This window comes from Miniopterus natalensis, chromosome 13, assembly GCF_054644295.1.
Source record: "Miniopterus natalensis isolate mMinNat1 chromosome 13, mMinNat1.hap1, whole genome shotgun sequence".
NCBI lineage: Eukaryota > Metazoa > Chordata > Mammalia > Chiroptera > Miniopteridae > Miniopterus > Miniopterus natalensis.
The window spans coordinates 12,570,831-12,591,305 of NC_142093.1; the positions used below are offsets into that span (position 1 = coordinate 12,570,831).

The window sequence follows — 20,475 nt, forward strand, 5'->3', positions numbered from 1 at the left end:
GGAGGGCAGCGAGCGAGGGCTCGGCCGCGCCGACGGGCCACGGGCCGGCGCCGGTCCAGCGGGCTCCACGCGGTCTTCGCCCCGAGTCCCGCGGTCGCCGGGGCGCCATGTTCGCCAGGGCCTGGGCCCCCCCCCGGGGCTGTCGGGCCTCGCTCCACCGAATGCGGTCTTCGGAGCCCTGGCTTTTGACAGAGCCCCGCTTCGGGGCGACACTGCTCTTCTCCGAGACTCTCACTGCCCTCTCGGGTGTGCCCTGGGCTGCTGGAGTCAACAAGCTCATTTCCTTGCTTCCGTACCCCCCCACCCTCGGGTGCCGGCTCACCACGTGTTGTCTTCCACGTCCGAGACGTGGGTCTCTCTCTCCTGACCCTCCCCGGCTCGTTTCAATCCTCAGCCGTTTGAACCTTCTTGCTTTTTTATTTTTAACTTCGGCTCGACTTCTTTTTAGACACCCCCTTCCCCCCGAGTCTGAAGCCTGCATTAGGATGTGCAGGTAAAGTGAGGTGGTTTAACTTAAATATGAGCGCAGGTGAAGGTTGCCTTGGGCGGGACGCGGCCGAGCCGGGAAGCGTCCCCCCGGCCGGGCTCGGTCCCAGGTGGGCGCCGTCCGCTGTGAGTCACGGCGCCCTGCTCCGCGCGCACGTGGGGCCGCAGGCAGGCTGCGCTTAGCTCTGGTTCCAGGCTTGGCTTTATAGTCGTTTTGCCTCTAGTTCCCCGTCTGTAAAATGGAGATGCTGCCACCCGCCTCACAGAACGTTGGTGAAGGTTAGCGTATTTAATGTGGAAAGCATTTAGAGTAGTTCTTGATGCGTAGGTGCTGCAAATTTTGTTACTTTTAGTGTCATATTTGTATGGTTAGCCCTGCAAGGTAAAGACTAACTTTTTGCCTTGTTTGGGAAGAAGACACAGAGGCTCTGGAAAATTAAGCAACTTGCAAAAAGCCAAAAACTGAACCTGGACTCAGGTATTTAGGTCTCAGTTCTTTATTATCTGCAACAGATAGTTCATATCAGGCTGGCAAAGTTTTTTTGCCCATTCTAGTTTTCTGTTCACTTACAGTTACATTGTATGCCTCAGGAATAAAACGTTTATTTAGTCTTAAATTTCCTGTTAAAAGTCATAGTTCTGAATTAAATATAACACTCTGATACAATAGAAAAATACTTGGATTTGGTTTCATAACCGGGACTCAAATCAAACTTGGTTTTGCCACATTGAGCAAGTCACTTTAATTTTGGGGGCATTGAAAAGTGAGTTGGATTACATTAAAAAGTTTTTATAGTTTTTGTTTCCTTTTGCCTATATTCTCTCATTTTAGCCACACAACTCTCTGAAATGCCATGAAGTTATTACATTTTTAAAAACAGAATCAGAACTAAGTTTAAATGACTTCACTAAAGCTTTAATAACCAATGAAGTAGTTATGGCCACTGGAGTTGAGAGGTACTATGACTGGTGTAGTGCGGCCTGGCATGTAGTGAATGCTCAGTAAATGTTAGCTATTATTGAATGAGTCAAGGAGTGTTCCAGTTGGGCTCATTTATCATTTACCACTACATTTCTCAGTGCAAATCAGTTCCTAAGAGTATCCTCTGTTTCAGTAATTGGCAATTAACCACCCAAGGACAAAGTTTGGCGATGTTATTAATGGAGAAAAAATGAGCTGGTGCTGTTTTTCTTGGGTAACAGGAGATAAAGCAGTTTATAAGTGTATAGAAAAATTGGAGTGCTGCTTGTTCTCAGTCACAGAATGTTTATAATATTTTGCATCGATGCCACAATAGTTTTTAAAGAGTTTTTATGCATATTATATAGCTGAGCATTTCCATTTGGTTGATGGAGCCTGGGCAAAGAGGACCTCTAATGATGACAAGAAAAGTACAGGAAGGAGACAGGTTGGTGGACTATGAGTGGATGCTATTGTTGGAGCTCCTGAGGTTTAGGTGTGGAAACTGAGGCTGATAGGCCAGAGCCAAACAGTAAGTGGCTGAACCACCTAGGAACTGACTTGCTATTTCAATCCCTCTTTAAATCTCTCAAACTTTTCTCCTTTCCCTTCCCTAACTGCTGTAGAGTCCTGGAGAAATAGACCTTGTCTACTATTGGCTACCACAATAAATGTATTTATGCTGCTTTACTGTCACTGCAAAGCACACTCACACAGCTTCGTGCTTGTTGAATGAAGCACATGGCATTTCAGACATTGGACAGGGTAAGCGTAGTAGCATAAAGGATGCTTCTGGGAAAAATCTGAGTTGAGCATCCCCACTCCTATCCCTTAAAGATGTAGCACAATCCAATTGTGTTCCTGTACAATGCTCTGTCTTAAGGTCTCTCCAGTATTTAAACTTCAGAAGAAGGTAAAGTTTGCAGATTAGATCCCATTGGCAGAAATTGACATTTCTGTGTTTTAGAATTTAATTGTTTTTGATATAAGTACTGTATGTAGTTATATATAAAATGCACACATTTTTGTTCATTGTTATGCATGAAACGTTTGCCAGAGTAAGTGACTAAGGCCAAGAAATGGCGTAGGAGACTGCAGAATGAAACTTGAAACTTTGGCATAATTTTCAGTGTCTAGAGGTCAGTATTTTTCAAAAATAGGTTTTGATCCATTAGGGGATTGTGAAATAGAGTTAGTGCATTGTGATGGCATAGCACAATATTAGAGTGTATTTTGTATGGTAAAGGATATGTTTTTTGGTTGAAACTTCTTTCAGTTGTATATATACATGTTCTGATGAGTATGCACTGGCTCTCCATGTAAATGCTTTTCTTACTCTGGGATCTCAATCTAAAAAGTCTTTGCTGAATTGATCAAATTCAGACTTCTCATTACCTGGATGTGCTTTTCACCCACCACATGTACTGTGCCTTGCCTTTATAAATTATTCATATGTACCATTCAGTCTCACTCAGCCTCCTTATTGCCTTCTGGATCAAATTCTTATAAGCTGTCTTCAGACTGGTATTGGTATTTATTTCTTATCTCAGTCGCACTTTCACATTGAGAAAGGCTATTCTAAAACAATCATATCCTTTTCGTCTTCACCCCTGATACCTTCAGGAACTCAGATTTTCCCTTCACAAATACATATATGAACAGTTTTTAGCCTATCCTTTCCATTACTTCATACATTTACATGTACAACTTAAGTGCACATGACATCTTGCTAGGCATGGTAGAGGAAACAAAACTATGACTAAAATAAAGACGGTTCAGATACGTTGCGTCTGTAGTGCAAAGCAGAGTATGACTTGTGCGTTAAGAGAAAGAAGAGGTTTTTGTGGAAAAACGGTAATTGAAGCAGACCTTGAAGCATGGATAGATTTTCTTTTTTTAACCAAGTAAATATTGAGGTGAATAGGAAAAGGCCCCTCCAAGTGCAGGGAAAAACGAAGGCAAAATGGGAAAGCTTATTTGTGATTAGGGAGTGTAATGTAACGATGGAATTGAAAATAAGGCTGGAAAAGGTGAGCTGGAGGCAAATTGTGGATGCTTTTGAATGCTGGAGAGTTATGTTGATTCACTCTTCTGTGGGGAGTCATTGAAGTTTTTGATCACAGGAATAACTGGTTCAGATAGAAAATGCCAATAAAATCTTTCATAATCTGTAATCAGCAGCAACACTAAACTCTTGGTTTCAGAGGTATTTAGTAATGGGGCAGTGCTTTAATTGTTAGAGTTCACTAAAATGCACATTAGTTATTTAAACTTTATCTGGTTGATGTGTTACATGTTTGGACATGTTCATCCTGCCGAATGGTTATTTTTAAAAAGATCATCCAACTCTGAGAAAACATACATGAGTCAGTAATTCTCTGAGATTAATTAATTGGATTATTATTTAGGTTTAGATCAGTAATCCTCAAAATTGGACATAGATTTTGTGGATGCTCCTCCCACTTGTTCATTCTGCTTGCTTCTCCCCAAAACACAGATTTTGCTGATAGGGAAACTAAAGCTTTTAATATGTTGATGTTTAATTTCTAAATTTCTTTGCTTTTAAATGCAAATTCAAATCTGGAAAAACATACTATGCATATTTCCACCAGCCTCTGTTTTACATGTTAGAAACCTCAGTGTAGATAATTCTAATTTGATTTGGGAAAACCAGAAGCAAATTCCTAGAATCTTTCATAGTTTCCTGATGAGGTAGTAATAGATTGATATACTTTCCCCATTATCCTTGCCTGAAATAGGTGTTTTTGTTCATAACCTTATGCAGAAAGCACATTTGCTTTCTGGGACCATTCAGAAGGGGCTATAGAAATTCATTTAACCGAAACTGGGATCTAGGACAAGCCTTGTGCTGAAGTTTCAATGCTTCAAGCAAATTAAATGTTACTCTTGAGATTATCAGATTGTTTTATACTTTGGCTTTTAATTGTAACTTCTATTTTGGGTTTATGAACATTTGATACATTTTTCAGGACTTGCAAATGTGCATTATTTTTTCTGTGTGTAGAATGTTACCCTCTTTTTAGTTAAATCTTTTTCATTGTTGTTGACAAGTGTATCCAGGTGAATCAAATTCTTCAAATGTACCATCTTCATAAGATAACATAAAGAAAAAAATGGAAGATGCTTTTTAAATCAATTCCTTGATATTGTTTATGCACTGGTAACATAGTTTTCATTGGTGGGTTTTTGGGGTGAGCAGATTTTTAGGTATCCTGGACTGCTTTTTGTGCTGTAGAGAAAAGATCTTGCACTATTGAGAAAATATACCCTTTCCTAAAGTATTGGTCTGTTTTATGCTAAAAGAACGGATTTCTCAGTGCTTCTTTCTGCTAAAATACAGGCCGGTAAGCTTTAATTTAAAAAATTATAAGCATGGAAGATAAGTTCTGAAATTAGAATTTTTTAGCATTATGAACTGATATAGTACTCTGAAATTGGGACCATTGATTGTCTTTTGATGGGCAAATAAGAGCTGTTATTTTTGAAATAAATCCAAGTATTGTCACATTTGACACTAGACTTAAACTTGTGCCTCTTTGTCATTGGAATCACAAGACAACATGGAACTTGCAGACCAGCACTTAACCAGACAGTGGAGCAACTTCTCTGGTTTGTAGAGCTCTGTGCTGCTCTATTAGTTACAGCTATTTTTTCACTCAAATTGAAGTAAATGCCTTTTATAAATATAAAAACATTTGTGTCCCTTTTCCTAAGAGCAAAGCTAGAATGAAAAGAAAGATGAGAGGGAAAGGGGGAAGGAATTGTTGGCTGCTTAGGTATGGATCTGCCATCTTGCTTGGGAGCGGAGCGTTAGACCTGTAAGAATACTAAGAACACACCAAGTTGTCCTATTTGATGCCTGCCTTCCAGAGGTAGGAGATGGGGGACGAGAATTATGAGCTCTTCTTCTATTGGAGTGGTTTGTTTTTTCTTTTATCTAAGTAGTGAAAAAGTGGAAATCCTATCTCTACTTTTTTTTAAATTAATTTTAAAAAAATGTATCTTTATTGATTTTAGAGAGAAGGAGAGAGAAACATCAATGATGAGTCATTCATTGATTGGCTGCCTCTTGCATGCCCCCAACTGGGGATCCAGCCTGCAACCCGGGCACGTGCCCTGACCGGAAATCAGACTGTGATCTCCTGGATCCTAGGCCAACGCTTAACTGCTGAGCCAAGCCTAGCTGGGTTCTACTTTTTTTTTTTTTTTTTTTTAAAGTAACGTCCCTTAGCAGCAATCATGTTTCACTTGTGGGCTATTGGGTATTTGCATTTATGCATTAATAATATTTCAGTGTTTGAAGTACAAAATAAACATTATGTGTATGTTTTTTTTTCTTTTATTTTTAGGAAAGTCCACAGAGGAAAAAAAGGAAATCAGAACCTATAGAAACGAGTAACCAGATTGACTTGTTGGCTCTTGGTACAGCAGTTGGTAGTATTTTATTATACAGTACAGTAAAAGGAGAATTACACAGTAAATTGGTAGTAAGTATGTGTATATGTTATATAAAAGAGATATGACTGGTATATTAGAGATTTATTAAATAAAAACTTCAGGATGTGCTATATGATCTGCACTAGGGAGCAGTTTTCTGCTCCTTCCACGTTTAAAATTCTGAATAGTAATACTTAATCATAGCTATGATAGGTAACATAGTTCTTATAGATCAGAATATGAAAAGTTGTTGACTAGATTGAAAATAAGAAAGGATAAAAGGAATTCTAAGTATCACAAATAATGACTGCAGGAAGGAGCCCCATCATCTCTAGGGTAGAGAACACAGGAGATAGTTGAATTATTGCTGAAACTCAGACCATTGAGGAGCAGGTGTTTCTCTTTGTGCTGCTGTTTCTTGAGCTGGAGTTGGCCCTATGGGCTTGGGGTCCAGAGCTCTGAGGATGGGGCTCCAGCCAATTGCTGGTATCTCGGAAGAGAGGTGATGAAACTGGTTCTCCAAGTCCTGGAAAAATTACATTCATCCACTGCTAAAAGGATTGTCACTACTGGGGTGAAGAAGTGTTGGGGTGATGAAAACTAGGGAAACAGGAAAGAATAAGTCTCTTGTGCCTCCTCTAGCTTTGTCTCCCTTAGCATCTCTTATTGGTGCAGCCTACTGGCCATCCAGCTGGCAGAGCAGAAATGTGGTTTGCAGAATCCCAGCCCCAGCATTGCAGAGCAGAGAAGTGAGGGTTTGGCCTGCAAGACAGTAACTTAAGTGATATAGTTTGTTTCATACAATATCTATTGTATTATATTTTATATAGCAATGCTTTCTGTGGATATGAATAAAACTTCTCTCAAGTAACGTACATAATATTGAAAAGGGAAAATTTTTTTTAAAATATATCTTTATTGATTTCAGAGAGAGGAAAGGAGAGGGAGAGAGAGAGATAAAAACATCAGTGATGGGAGAGTCATTGATCAGCTGCAGCCCGCAACCCGGGCATGTGCCCTGACTGGGAATCGAACCCTGATCTCCTGGATCCTAGGTCGACACTCAATCACTGAGCCACGCCCGGCTGGGCAAACAGGGAAAAATTTTGTACCTAAATCTGTCACCAAAAGATCCTCTGTTTAATAGATTATGCATTTCTTTGCTTTATGCATATATTTAAAAAGTACATTTGGGTTCCGTCTGTTCACCTATTTTGTATCCTGATATTTTCCATTATATTACAACATGAACAATTTTCATTTTTGTCAAGAACTAATTATAAGCATTTTTAATGACTGCCTAAAATACCATTAAATTGGGTAGTCCCTTGGTGATTTAACTATTACCATTTAGGTGGTTTTGGATTTTAATTTGGTGGTTATAATTTTTTTTTCTTACATGGATTCCCAGAATTAACCTGCAATTAATGAGTCAAAGGTTTTGAATGTTAAGGTGTTTTATATATAGTATAAAAATACTTTCCGGAAGAGTTCTAATTTCTGCTTATATCAGCAATGGAAGGATGGTACCAGCAGCGGTATTATCACCATTGAATATTCCCATTAAAACGGCAGTAAGACTAACAAAAACCCAGCTAATTTAATAGGTGAAATTTTTTTATCTGATTTTTAATCTTGTGCCTCTGAGTGAGTGAGCATCTTGCCATGCTGAGAATAATATGATCTAAAAACAAGGAAACAGTTAGTGTTTTCCTGAAAAAAACCCCACAACAGTGATTTCTTTATTGATAGTTTTGGCACTTTTTAAAAAGGATTTTCAATGATAGTTTTGGTGGCATGATTTTTACCTTAACACATTGTATGCGGGAAAAACGTATTTATACGTTTTTATGTTGACTGGTAGTAGAGCGCGCGATAGAAACTACCCGCAAACGATTTAAATGCTGACTTTAAACTCTTTAGGATTTGACTTTACTAGTTCACTCAAGTGTCACAAACTTTCTGCCACTAGATATGAAGTATGTCCCATGCTTTGTGCTGGCATTCCTGTCAAAAGCAGTGGCAGTTAGGATTAGGATCCTTTACCTTAGCATGTAGAAGTATGTTTTTCCAGCAGAGAAGGGTAAGTTAACATTTGATGAAGTTATAGCTGATTTATCTTATTTTTGATGTTGGAAATGGATAGATGTAGGCTTTTTTAGTTAGGTTAAAGCCTAACATTTTATTTAACTGTTTAGTGATGATTCCAGGGTGCGTATTACCATATTATATCAGACAAGTTTTTTTCCTTTAATTTTTTTTTTTTTTTTTTAAATATACAGAGCGGTGGACATGACAACAAAGTCAATTGCATACAGTGGCATCAAGACAATGGCTGTTTGTATAGTTGTTCAGATGATAAACATATTGTGGAGTGGAATACACAGACCTGCAAAGTAAAGTGGTGAGTAACACTGATGATTCTATGGTACTGGAGGAGTGACTTGGTTTCTGTTTGGAAATGCATTAGAATTTGACAAATCAAGACTTCTTTTTTTTTCCTTCTTCTTCCCTAAGACTGTATTCTTGCTATAAGTAAAATTTGATATTGGACATAGTGGGGAATGTTGACACTATTAAGGCTGTAGACTATTCTCAAGGAACTTTTAATCAAATCTTGCATACAAGACTTTAATATACATAAAAGTTAAATAATGATACAAGAGATAACTGCTCAAGAGATGTCATCAGGTAGCTTGTGATTACTGGTAACATGAGTAGGGGAGTGTTGGGAAGGCCTGATGGAAAAGAAGGGATTTCTCTTGGGCTTTCTAGGATAGGTAAGATTTGGATAGAAGAGGGTGAGAGAATCCTTTTGAGGATGGGAAAAGGAAGGTAGGGAAATGGCAAAGGCTAGGAGAAAGGGAAGTGAAAGGTTTACTTAGAACTGATAATGTAGAGGAGGGACATTACTAGGAGGTTATGCTGGTAGAGGATATGGGCCAAAGTATCTTAAGAGTCTGGCCTTAAGTGTCAGGTAAAAATCACGGACAGCTCTCTGGTAAGCAGGAGAGAGCCTTGCTTACCAGAAGGGCAGAGTCTTGGAAATAAAGTAACCAAAATAATGCTTTGGGAAAAAGTAATCTCATCAATGTCTGAATATGGGAGGAGCTAGTTCAAAGGACATACTATGCATTGCTTAATTTGTACCAATCATTTCATTCTCTCTTCTATAGTAGTAATTCTTATTTTTATTTTATTTTTTAAAAAATATATCTTTATTGATTTCAGAGCGAGGAAAGGAGAGGGGGAGAGAGAGAGAGAGAAACATCAATGATGAGAAAGTCATTGGTCGGCTGCCTCCTTCACGCCCCCAACTGGGGATCAAGCCCGCAACCCAGGCATGTGCCCTGACCAGGAATGGAACCCTGATCGCCTGGATCCTAGGTTGACGCTCAACCGCTGAGCCACCCCTGGCTGGGCTCTCAGTTATTTTTAGACACATCAGTTTTATTATTTCTTGGAGGCTTTCCTACAGTTATATTTATTTCTTGGAGGACTTCTGCCTTCTTCCAGGGTCTGCTGAATAAGCAGTTGTCCTGGGATTTCCTTTTTCTGTCATCTTGAAAATTCTCTTGTCAGATGTAACCTCTATTTCCTAAATTCCATTTTTCCTTGTTGTTTTGCTCCTTCCTTTTGGTGAAGCAAACAAATTGGTAGCTTCCTGAGAAAGGGTGCATGGGTGGTAAATTTATTGAGATTTTGCCTGTCCATGAGAGTCTTTATTCTAGCCTCACAGTTGATTCATTGTTTGAGGATATATAATTTTAGGTTGGAAATAATTTTCCCTAAGGATTTTGAAGCATTGGTTTTATAGCTTTCAGTGTTAATTATTCTTAGTACTCTAAAATATCCTGAGTAGTTGTTTTTTTAAAACCATTGAATTATAGTTACATTCGAGGGACCATTTAGCCTGGAAATCTGTGTTCTTCATTTTTCTTGTGCTGTGTTCATCCCCTCTGTTTTTTTTAAATCTTTCTCTAGTACTCGCTGTTGTTTAGGTGTTGCATCTCCTGGAGTAATCCTTTAAGTTTTGTACGTTTTTCTGTCATTTTTTCCCTTTTGTCTTTTTCTTCTGTTAGCTGGGGAATTTTTTCAGTTTTACCTTCCAAGGCTTCTATTGCATTTTTAAATTTCACTTACCGTATTTTTAACTTACAGGAACCATTTTTTATTCTCTGAATATTTTTTGTTGCATATAATATATTCTAAACCTAAAGGTATTAGTTGTAGGGTTTAATGTTTCTTTTGTTCCTTACATTAGCTCCCTCTTGAGGAGGATGTGTTTTGAGTTTTGATTTTGGCCTCTGTCTTTAATGTTAAAGATGTCCTTCAAATGAGTGCAGTCTTTGGCTGGCTTTTAATATTGAAAATGAAACATTAAAAATCTGATTGGAAGGACTGTGTGTGTTGTATGGCGCAATTGTTGGGCTTCATTTGTAGAGTGATTAGGTGGCCTTCAGATGTCAGTATGTGTGGGTCATTCCTGTGGAACCAATCACATTTCCCAGGGTGTAGTGTTCTGATCTTGTGCTTTTCAAGCTCTACTGTGCATATCCAGTACTTGTGCATACAGACCTGATTTAATAGGTCTAGATTGGGGCTTGGAAGCCTGTGCTAACAAATTCTCAGGTGATGTTGATATAGGAGGGTTACACTTTGATTTGCAAAGCTCTTAATGGGGGAGGGAGGAGGTGGTGGCTGTATTAGATCTGTGCTGGCATTTTCAGTGCTGAATGGGGATGTTCAATGCTGAATCGGAGAGGATCATGTCTTAGGTCTTTATATATGTATCAGTTCAGTGAATAGATGCTGAATAATGAATACAAGTGAGTGTTGAAGCCGTGGGAATTGATGAGAAATTGTTAAAAATGTTAGGAACTGATGATGGTAAAGGAAAAGTTCTCATACATTATTGCTGCTTTTCCTTGATTACTAGCGAAGTTGGTGTTTTCATGTTTATGGAAAATTTGTCTTCTGTGAATTGCCTGTTTACATCCTTTGTCTATTTTTATTTTGAATTCTTTTTCTTGAGCTCAAGGAGCTGTTTGTTCTAAGTATTAATCTTCTGTCTATAGTATATATATCTTTGATATTTTCTCCTAGCCTTTTGCTTTTATTTTACCACTTATTTTGTGGTACAGATATAAATCAGGTCATTTTTTCCTTTATGGTTTCTGGTTTGTAATTGCTTTGGAAAGCCTTCCTAACCCTAAGGTTATAATACTGTTCTATGTATTTTCAGCACTTGCTTAGTGAAGTGTGTGTGTGTCATAAGGCAGGGGTCTTCAGTGTTTCGGGTGAGTGATTCGACGTATTCCGATGTGACTGGTAGAGCAGTACATTTTCTTCACTTTACAGTTAACCTCTTTTGGTAATGTTTGCTACTGTTATTTCTTGATTTATAAGTGAGTAACTAAGCTCCCTGCTGACAGTATTAATGTGTGCAGCAGACTACAAAGATTCATGCTGCTGATTATATTTGAGGTTAAAATACTTAATTTATTTTACTCTATCAGGTGGTGCTCATTTGTGTGGATTTGGGATGAAATAGCCTTTTTGGACTCTAATTTGAGGAATCATTTATATTATTGGCAAATTAAAAGCCAGCCCTCCAGAGCATGTAGGAACCATGGTGGGGATAGGATGGACTTGTAGAGTTCCAGTCAGCATGGTAATTTCCTAGGTATTAACAAAATCCACCTTATGGATCACAGGGTATACAACTACCCATTTTATATTCTTACAACTCTTTTTTTTTTTTTTTAAAATATCGATTTCAGAGAGAGGAAGGAAGAGAGAGGGAGAGAGAGAAACATCAATGATGAGAGAGTTGTCCTTGATTGGCTGCCTCCTGCACACCCCTTACTGGGGATTGAGCCAGCACCCCAGGCATGTGCCCTGACCGGGAATCGAACTGCGATCTCCTGGCTCCTAGGTCAGAGCTCAACCACTGAGCCATGCCTGGCCTGGCTACATTCTTATAACTTTTAACTATTTCCTGATACCTCTTAAGAACCAGTCCTGCCCGGCCGGGCGTGGCTCAGCGGTTCAGCGTCGACCTAGGATCCAGGAGATCGCAGTTCGATTCCCGGTCAGGGCACATGCCCGGGTTGTGGGCTCGATCAATCATTGATGTTTCTCTCTCTCTCTCTCCCTCTCCTTTCCTCTCTCTGAAATCAATAAAGATATATTTAAAAAAAAAAAATAAAACTAAAACAAAAAAGAACCAGTCCTGTCAGGGAGGCTTTACCTTAGTGATATGTTCAAGGTTAGTTTCTGCCATAGTTTTTAGGGAATGCAGTTTGGCATAGAACCTTAGGTGGTATTTTTAACGTCCGGTTTGTTTTTTGTTATGTTTCTGTCCTGAATAAAGTTTTCTTCCTATTGAGATGTTTTTGTTTCTCTTCACAATACAGCAAATGGAAAGGTGACAATAGCAGCGTTAGTGCCCTGTGTATCAGCCCAGATGGAAAGATGTTGCTTTCAGCTGGTCGAACAATCAAACTATGGGTTTTGGAGACCAAAGAAGTCTACAGAGTGAGTAAATCAAATTAGTTCTAAACATAATAGTCATCTAGAGTAAGTATGGAGAAATGTAGAGGCTATGAACCATAGTACGTGGTTTTAAGAATACAGATTCTTCCCCAGCCGGGCGTGGCTCAGTGATTGAGCATCGACCAAGGATCCAGGAGGTTGATCGCACGCAGTTCGATTCCTGGTCAGGGCACATGCCCGGGTTGCGGGCTTGATCCCCAGTGGGGGACGTGCCGGAGGCAGCCTATCAATGACTCTTTCATCATTGATGTTTCTCTCTCTCTCTCCCTCTTCCTTCTTCTCTCTGGAATCAATAAAGATATATTAAAAACACATAGATTCTTTATTTTTAAGTATATCAAATAGAATTAATAGACAAAAGTTTGCCTCCAAATCTGGTTTGTTGATGTTAAATATTAAATAAGTTATACATGTCCACTCACATGCATTGGGAAAATGAACTGAACAAATAGGTGGCATATCAATTAGAAATCTTTTACTATGCAGTGATTTTGATTTCTAGCTTGCGTCCAACATTTGGTCCACTTACAGTATTTAACTGTGGAGACAATATTAGATTTGAGAGTGCTCAGGGGTTACTGAACTTTTGGTGCTATGATGATGCCTTAAAATTGTGGTTTCGACTCACTGAGAGTAAAATGAAGACCTACAATTCCTTGGCTGTGTCTGAGCACCTTGTCTTACCCCTTTAAAAATGGATAGAATTAAGTGGATCTTTAACTGAAAAGTGGAAATACAGAATGTGGAGTACTGTCATGTTAGAAGGAACACCTTAATTTCACATGGACTTCTTAAGAAGTGAAGATAGCACAATTAACCTCAGTTGCTTAGAATTAAGTTTGTTGCCTTTAGTCTGGAGCTCTGATTTTAAATGTATGACATATCTTATGATACATATGGACTCAGCTTTTTTTACTGTTTTGTATCCATCTTTTAAATGTGATGTAACCTTTTTTTTAGCACTTCACGGGACATGCAGCGCCAGTTTCATCACTTAAGTTCACTACTATCAGACCACCTAACGAGAGCCAACCCTTTGATGGAATTACAGGTCTTTATTTTTTATCTGGAGCAGTACATGACCGGTTACTTAATGTCTGGTATGTAATTTTTTGGATTTGGGAGGTAACTTTGCCTTGAAAGAATCTGTCACAGCTTATATGGTTAATATAAATGATGAATACGAGACTTGCTTTATTGTAGTTAATGTTAGATTTATATTGACTTGTAATGAAGAACTGAGCTTGCCTTAAACAGGTCTATATCAGAAAAATTTAAGAGCACTATATAATAGAATTTTCTCTATGCTTGTTAGAGGTGTAGTGAGCTGAATATTTTTATGACTGGGCAATTTAAAACTAACCTTTAAAAAAATTTTAGGAGAATATCTGAGTTTGTTGAAATAGATAACTACTGGGTTAGTACAGTAATGTCTATTTACTGATGGTTTACTGAGGACATTAAATTCCTTGGCTATGTTTTTGAAACTACTTTTAAAAGTAAAAGTTAATTTTGTTGAAAGAACTACAAATGTCCTCTTTTTTCCCCATTCACTCCTACCCTGCTCCAGGCCTTCACCACACTATTGTCTGTGTCCATGGCTTGTGCATTTATGTATATAATTTTTTTGTGTGTGACTTATCTTTTTAAAGATGTTTTTAATTTTGATGAAGTCCAGATTATGTTTAGAAATTTTTGCTTAACCCAAGGTCACAAAGATTTTCTTAGTAGTTTTATAGTTTTAGCTCTTACATTTGGTTCCATGATTTGTTTTGAGTTAATATGTATGTGTGGTGAGGACTGGATTGATGTTCATGTTTTTGCATTATGGTTATCGCACAGTCCCAGTATGGCTTGTTGAAAAGCTATCTCCATTGAGTTGGTTTTGCACATATCCATGTATATACATGTACAATCGGTTCTCATTACTCACTGTAATTATGCTGTATGAAGTTCTCATGAGCACTGATTTAGTGATACCGAACTATTACTCCTCGGGGAAACACAGGTGTAGGTTTCTACAGCCTCTCTGGTCACATTTTTGTCATCTAATTAATATATAACCTTGTTTTATGTGTATTTGTGTTTAAAGATACCCAATTTTACACACATGCACACGCACACACACACACACACACCACACACACAGGCAACACGTTTTATTATGCTTCACTTTATTGTACTTCACAGATGCCTCCACGAGCACAACTTGCTGTATTGCAGTACCTGCTTTATTGGGGTGATCTGGAGCTGAACACACAAAGTCTCCAAGATAATACCTGTGTTTATTGTTGGTTGACTTATGTGAGAACAGTTTATGTAACACAGAGATTTTCTCCATAATGCATATCACAGCCTTTTTGCTCTTAGTAGACAACACTTCACTACTACACTTGGGCCATTTTAAACAGTAAAATCACCAGCAGAAATCACAAAAGCAAAAAATACAGCACTAAATACACCACAGAAAGAGAGTTGAAATAAGAAGGCAGAGCATAGCCTTGTTTGACCTCGTGAGTGCTAGCCAACTCATTTTTTCACTGCCTGTGTGTGTACCCGTTACAGACTGTGAAAGCTCCACAAATACTGATTTTGAGGCTTACAAATAAATTTTGACAAGTAAATGAATTCTCAAATAAGGAATGAACAGAAAATGAGATCATTTGTATATGTGTCTGTGTGTGTGTGCATGTGCATGCACTTCTGCATTCTTTTTCTCAGTATTGCTGTGATGTTAATTCTCAAATTAACTAATGGGTTCAGTGCAAACCTAGTCAAAATCTCAGCAGACCAAGTAGAAATTGGCAATCTCATTCTAAAGTTCCAGTGGACATGCAAAGGACAGAGATAGTTAAAACGAATTTGAAAAAGAAAAATGTGCCCTAGCTGGTTTGGCTCAGCGGTTGGGAGTGTCGGCCCGAGGTCTGACAGGTCCCTGGTTCAGTTCCTGCCAAGGGCACGTGCCTTGGTTGCAGGCTTGATCCCTGGCCCCCATCGTGCATGGGGGGTGTCGCCAATTGGTGTGTTTCTCTTGCATTGTTCTTTCTCTCTCTCCCTTCCACTTTCTCTGAAAAGCAATGGAAAAATACGCTTGGGTGAGGGTTAAAAAAAAATTAGAAAAAAAATGTTGGAGGACTCATTTGATTTCAAGGCTTGTAAAGCTACAGTAATAAAGACAGTGTGGTGTTGGCATCAATCAAGATAGATAAATAGGTTTTAATGGAAAAGAACAGAGAATGTTACCCATTGTTTAAATCTGCCAGAAATGCATTAGTGCTTTCTCCTTTCCCATGCAACCATGTTATATGGTAGTGATACAAGTGCTTCCGTTGTTTTGATCCTTAGTCACCTAACTAGTTTTCAAAAGATGAAAAATGATTGGGAATCTAATGCTGTGACTCCTTTTAGGTGTATGCCTTTAAAAAATAAAACCTGTTTTACTCTCTAATCATTGGTTTTGTGATCTAGGCAGGTCCGGTCAGAAAGCAAACAAAAGAATGCAGTGATGTCTTTCACAGTTACAGATGAACCTGTCTATATTGACTTGACTTTGTCAGAAAACAAAGAAGAGGTAAATGGCTCAATTTTTGAGAATTTGTTTTTGGATTTCACATATATTTTTAAAATGAGTTTTGATGATTTAATGAATAGGGAAGGAGGGGGAGAAAGAACGAAATATAACAAAAAATCTTCTTAGACTGTTTGAAGTAACCATTAGGTCACCGTGGTCAGCTCTCCTGAGGGGAAGGGACCGGGTGCAGTGGCACTTTCAGCAGTCCTGACTACTACATGTGGGGCCCACCAGTTTCCTGTTGTCAGCCTCTGCACTTGAGAGTGACTTCACTCATCTAACTTCCAAGCTACATTTTCCTTGACTGTGTTATCTTCTTTATTTATAAGCTGGACAACTCGAATTATTTCAAAGACAGTAATTATTTTTAAATGCAAAAGCTGTGCATCCTTGCTGTTGTTTTTCTCTGGTTATTTAAAGGATGGGGAGGAGAATTGAAGTTTTGTAAGTATATTATGGAAGTAATTGTCCATTAGAGTATGCTGAAGTACATTTATTAATCAGTTACATTTTTCTTTCAGCCTGTCAAGTTAGCTGTTGTTTGCAGAGACGGTCAAGTTCATTTGTTTGAACACATATTAAATGGGTAAGTAAGAAGTTTCTTAAGTCAGAAATTTATTTTCCTTCCCTGCCTTGTTACCTCTTTATACTCCCACCTCAGTATTCTTTGCATTATTTTTTCAGTGAGATTGTTGTGAAAGCATCCTTAATTCTTTATCCATATGACTACGTATATTCCCAGTGAGAATTCAAGATTTTGGCATCATGGATTGTTTCTTCATGTTTGTGGTTGGGAGAATGGCTTTTTATGATGCAGGCTTAGTAAATGTTGGTAGTTCTAATGATAAAATTTAAAAGGAAGTGGTTTAGTTGGAGAGTTTTGCTTGTGAACTTTTGGTGACACCTTAATTTCAAACTTTGATAGTGCTTCCCCTCACCACACGTGGATCAGTTAAGGTGCTAGTGTTTTGGTGGATGGGGGAGTGTTGCAGGTGGGATGTACAGTAGTCATAGATTGAGTCAATAAATTATGGGCTGGAGGCCAAACCCAGTAGAGGCCCTATGTGGCCCCAAAAACTAAAATATATGCTATCTGTTTTTTTACAGAAGGTTTGCCGATCTTTGTCATATACTATAAAAATGGTCTGAACTCAGTCATGTGCATAATTATATTAAACTTAAAAAAATAATTTCAACTTTTTATTGTCAGTTGATAATCTTTTCTTTTATAATCCTAGTATAGTAATTTAAATATAAACTGTTTGTGAAAACAATATACACTTATTTTAAATATTCAGGATGCATAGACAATTAATTAAAGACCCACCTCCCTCTATTGAGTTCTACGCTCAGAGGTAACTTAATAACTTGATGCCTTAATTTATGTCGTCAAATGTGTACATAGAATGTGTCATTGAGGCCCCAGAAGTAGTGGGCCATGGTGAGGACTTGGGCAGTAACAGTAAGCCACTGAAGGATTTTAAGCAGAGTATGGATGGGGTGTGACCTAAGTTTTAAGACATTAAGTTTGGAGTCATTCTGTCTGATGTGTTGAAAGTAGACTACAGAGGAGTAAAGGCCAAAGTAGAGGTCAGAAATCCCGAGTAGAGATGGCTTTGGAGTCAGGGTACTAGGAAGGGTGAATTGGAAAGATTGATAGTGGGGTGCTTACAATTGAGATTAAAGCGTGTGTACATTTATTGGTGATAGGATGTCTGGTGTGAGCAATGAGTGGCCAAGGTACAGTGAAGGGCAGAGTTGTTGGAGGTGGGAAGGTTAAGGAACTGAGGGAGGACAGTGTCAGAACAGTCATCGACCTGCATGCTGGATATAGAAACCACTAAGAAAGGAATTCCTCAGGAGTAGCATTGGACAGAATGACAGTGAGCCACTAAAATCTTCTAAGAAATGTGGGCGAGTGACCCAGGGGTCTTTGGATGACAGCAGGAGGGGGAGGTAGTTGGTATCTGGTGACAACAGTTTCAAAGGTTTTAGAGGTGAAAGAGGGAGAGACTGTCTCGGAGTGTTGAAAGAACAGGAGCATGTTAAATCATTTCCTGCGTCCCTGGCACAAAAGGTGTTGGAGGGCAAACAGCTGTGACTTGGGAGGGCTGCTGCGACGAGCCCGTGTAGAGCAAGAAGGTGGAGAGAGCTCTTATGTAAGACAGTGAGGATATAATTTTGTCGATTATGTTTTGCGTATAATTTTGCTTCTGGAGCTATGTTGCTGAAGTTGTGGTGAGGCTTTTAGTGGTTGGGAGCAATTAGAGTTGGGGCTGATAAGGGCGTGTTCATAGCCATTTGGGACTGAAGCTCAGGGTGGTGAGAGAGCCCTTGGGAGCTTGGGGCCTCTTGTGGGACCTGAAGAAGTGGGATAGAAGGGCAGATGGGCCTGAAGGAAGATTTTCGTGGTGAGGAGTGGGTTGGGAATAGATGAAGTCCTGACAGGGACACTAATGCTTTGGGGACCCTGGTCACTCCTGATGGTAGTGTAAAGGCCAGAGGAGGGTCACATTTCATGCCAACTTCAAAGAGTTAGTATGAGACGTTATTTCAAATATTTTAATTAATTAATTTATTTTTTACTTCTAGATACTGTAAAAAGCCCTTTACTTCAAACTGCACAATCCAGATAGCGACACCTGGGAAAGGCAAGAAATCAACACCAAAACCCATTCCTGTTCTAGCAGCTGGTTTTTGCCCAGACAAAAATTCTTTGTTGCTTGTATATGGCAATTGGTTTCAGCCCACCATTGAGCGAGTGGTACGTAGATGCTACTCTGGAGTAAAGCAGTAACAAGTCTATGGGAAAGAATGGTTTTAAAATGATACATTGGTTTGCTTATTGGAATACTTAAAAAGAAGTGACGTATTTTCCTTCGTGAACCTTTCATTGGGTGCTTTATTTTAATATGTGAAAACTATATAATTTTACTTAAACCAGCACATCCAAAACATTTTAATGCTAGTGAATCGGTATAAACCATTATTTGAGGTGTTTGATGCCCGCCCCTCCTCTCTTTGGTGCACTGTGACTTTGAAATCTGGTGTCTGTTTTTCACGTCTCAGTTTGGACTGGCCACATAGAAAGTGTTCAGTAGCCACATGTGGCCACACATTTCTAGTGGCTGCTCTTTTGATCAGCACAGATACGGTAGAATTTTGCCCAAGTACCCAAAAGATAAATCTTAATAAGAAAGCCCTTAGTGATAGCACCCATTGAATTTTCTAAGTGGAAATGTAATGGGCGGTGCAATGATTTTACTCTTTCTTACCAAAAGTTTCTTTGGAGACTTTTGATGAGTTATTATGAGTATGTCCAATAGGTTATTTCTTAAGCTTGCGTTTATAATGCATTGATTCAGTAAGACTCAGACTGTGAGTGGAATATTACATGCTCAAGCAAGCTCTTGTCTTTAAAAGTACTTTTTAAAAATTTAATACATGGACTTAGTTTAATAAAAAAGGAAATTGTTAAGTTGTAAATGTAAGTCTTCTTGCCATATGTGAACCCTGCTACCTGCCCTCTCCAGATGCAGACATTATTTCCTGTTTGTTTGATCCTTCCAGATATTTATTGATTATATGGGTATAGAGAATTACATATAACCTTAAAGCTTTATGAGTACATATGGACTTTGCTGCATTTGACTTCCCCTGTTGAATACCGTAGCCAGATATCCACCCCAGCATTTTGTTAATCAGCAGTGTTGTCCTTGACTCACTTACGGAAAGGTCAGCAGTAGGAAATTTGGGATGGGACCATTCTTAGCACAGGTTAATTCCTGACAAGGATGATGAACTGATGTTTTTATTAAAATCTGTCACATGTAAAAAAATCTGTTGATCTTTTAAAACTGTACATGTGAAAATTTGAGCAGTTCATAACTGAAGAAAGTAAACATAATGCCTTATGTCTTTAGAGTTTACCCATTTTCCTCAGCGCTGTCCATCTGAGTGCTGTCCCATTTGAGTGGCTCACAGTTTTGTGTGGAAGCCTTTCATACTCTTCTGTGTTGTCATAAAATTGTACAAGTAGGCATTTGCGTTTGTTCTTATTCCCAATTGCTTTGTTTGACACTCTCTTCACTCCCTCACCCCTAAAATTGTATTTCCAGGCTTTAAATTCCAAAGAACCTCACATGTGTTTAGTAAGAGATATTTCAAACTGCTGGGCTCCAAAAGTAGAAACAGCTATAACAAAGGTGAGTGCTTTACATACTAAAATTGAGAAAAAAAGATTCGGATGAATTGAATTGTTATGTAATGTTATGTTTAGATTCTTTTTTTTTTTTTTTTTTAAATATATCTTTATTGATTTCAGAGAGAGGAAAGGAGAGGGAGAGAGAGAGATAGAAACATCAATGATGAGAGAGAGTCATTGATCAGCTGCAGCCCACAACCCGGGCACGTGCCCTGACCGGGAATCGAACCCTGATCG

At 38.7% G+C, this 20,475-nt stretch overlaps 1 protein-coding gene and 1 non-coding gene across 3 annotated transcripts in view; both read left to right on the top strand.

The window, feature by feature from the left end:
- Positions 1-20,475, top strand: part of WDR43 (WD repeat domain 43) — a 35,229-nt gene that overhangs the window by 404 nt on the left and 14,350 nt on the right. Inside the window, exons 1-9 of one of the 2 annotated variants that reach the window (XM_087823439.1) lie at positions 108-446; positions 5,818-5,955; positions 8,188-8,309; positions 12,325-12,445; positions 13,424-13,563; positions 15,932-16,034; positions 16,556-16,620; positions 18,627-18,798; positions 20,153-20,239. In XM_087823439.1, the coding sequence (XP_087679565.1) occupies positions 108-446; positions 5,818-5,955; positions 8,188-8,309; positions 12,325-12,445; positions 13,424-13,563; positions 15,932-16,034; positions 16,556-16,620; positions 18,627-18,798; positions 20,153-20,239 (1,287 nt within the window). Of the gene's footprint in view, positions 1-107; positions 447-5,817; positions 5,956-8,187; positions 8,310-12,324; positions 12,446-13,423; positions 13,564-15,931; positions 16,035-16,555; positions 16,621-18,626; positions 18,799-20,152; positions 20,240-20,475 lie in introns of those variants that run through there. The other variant, XM_087823438.1, reaches the window with a different exon arrangement.
- On the top strand, positions 13,053-13,137 carry LOC148091606 (small nucleolar RNA SNORD53/SNORD92). Its single transcript, XR_015715569.1, has one exon. It is a non-coding gene; the product is annotated as a small nucleolar RNA SNORD53/SNORD92 (small nucleolar RNA).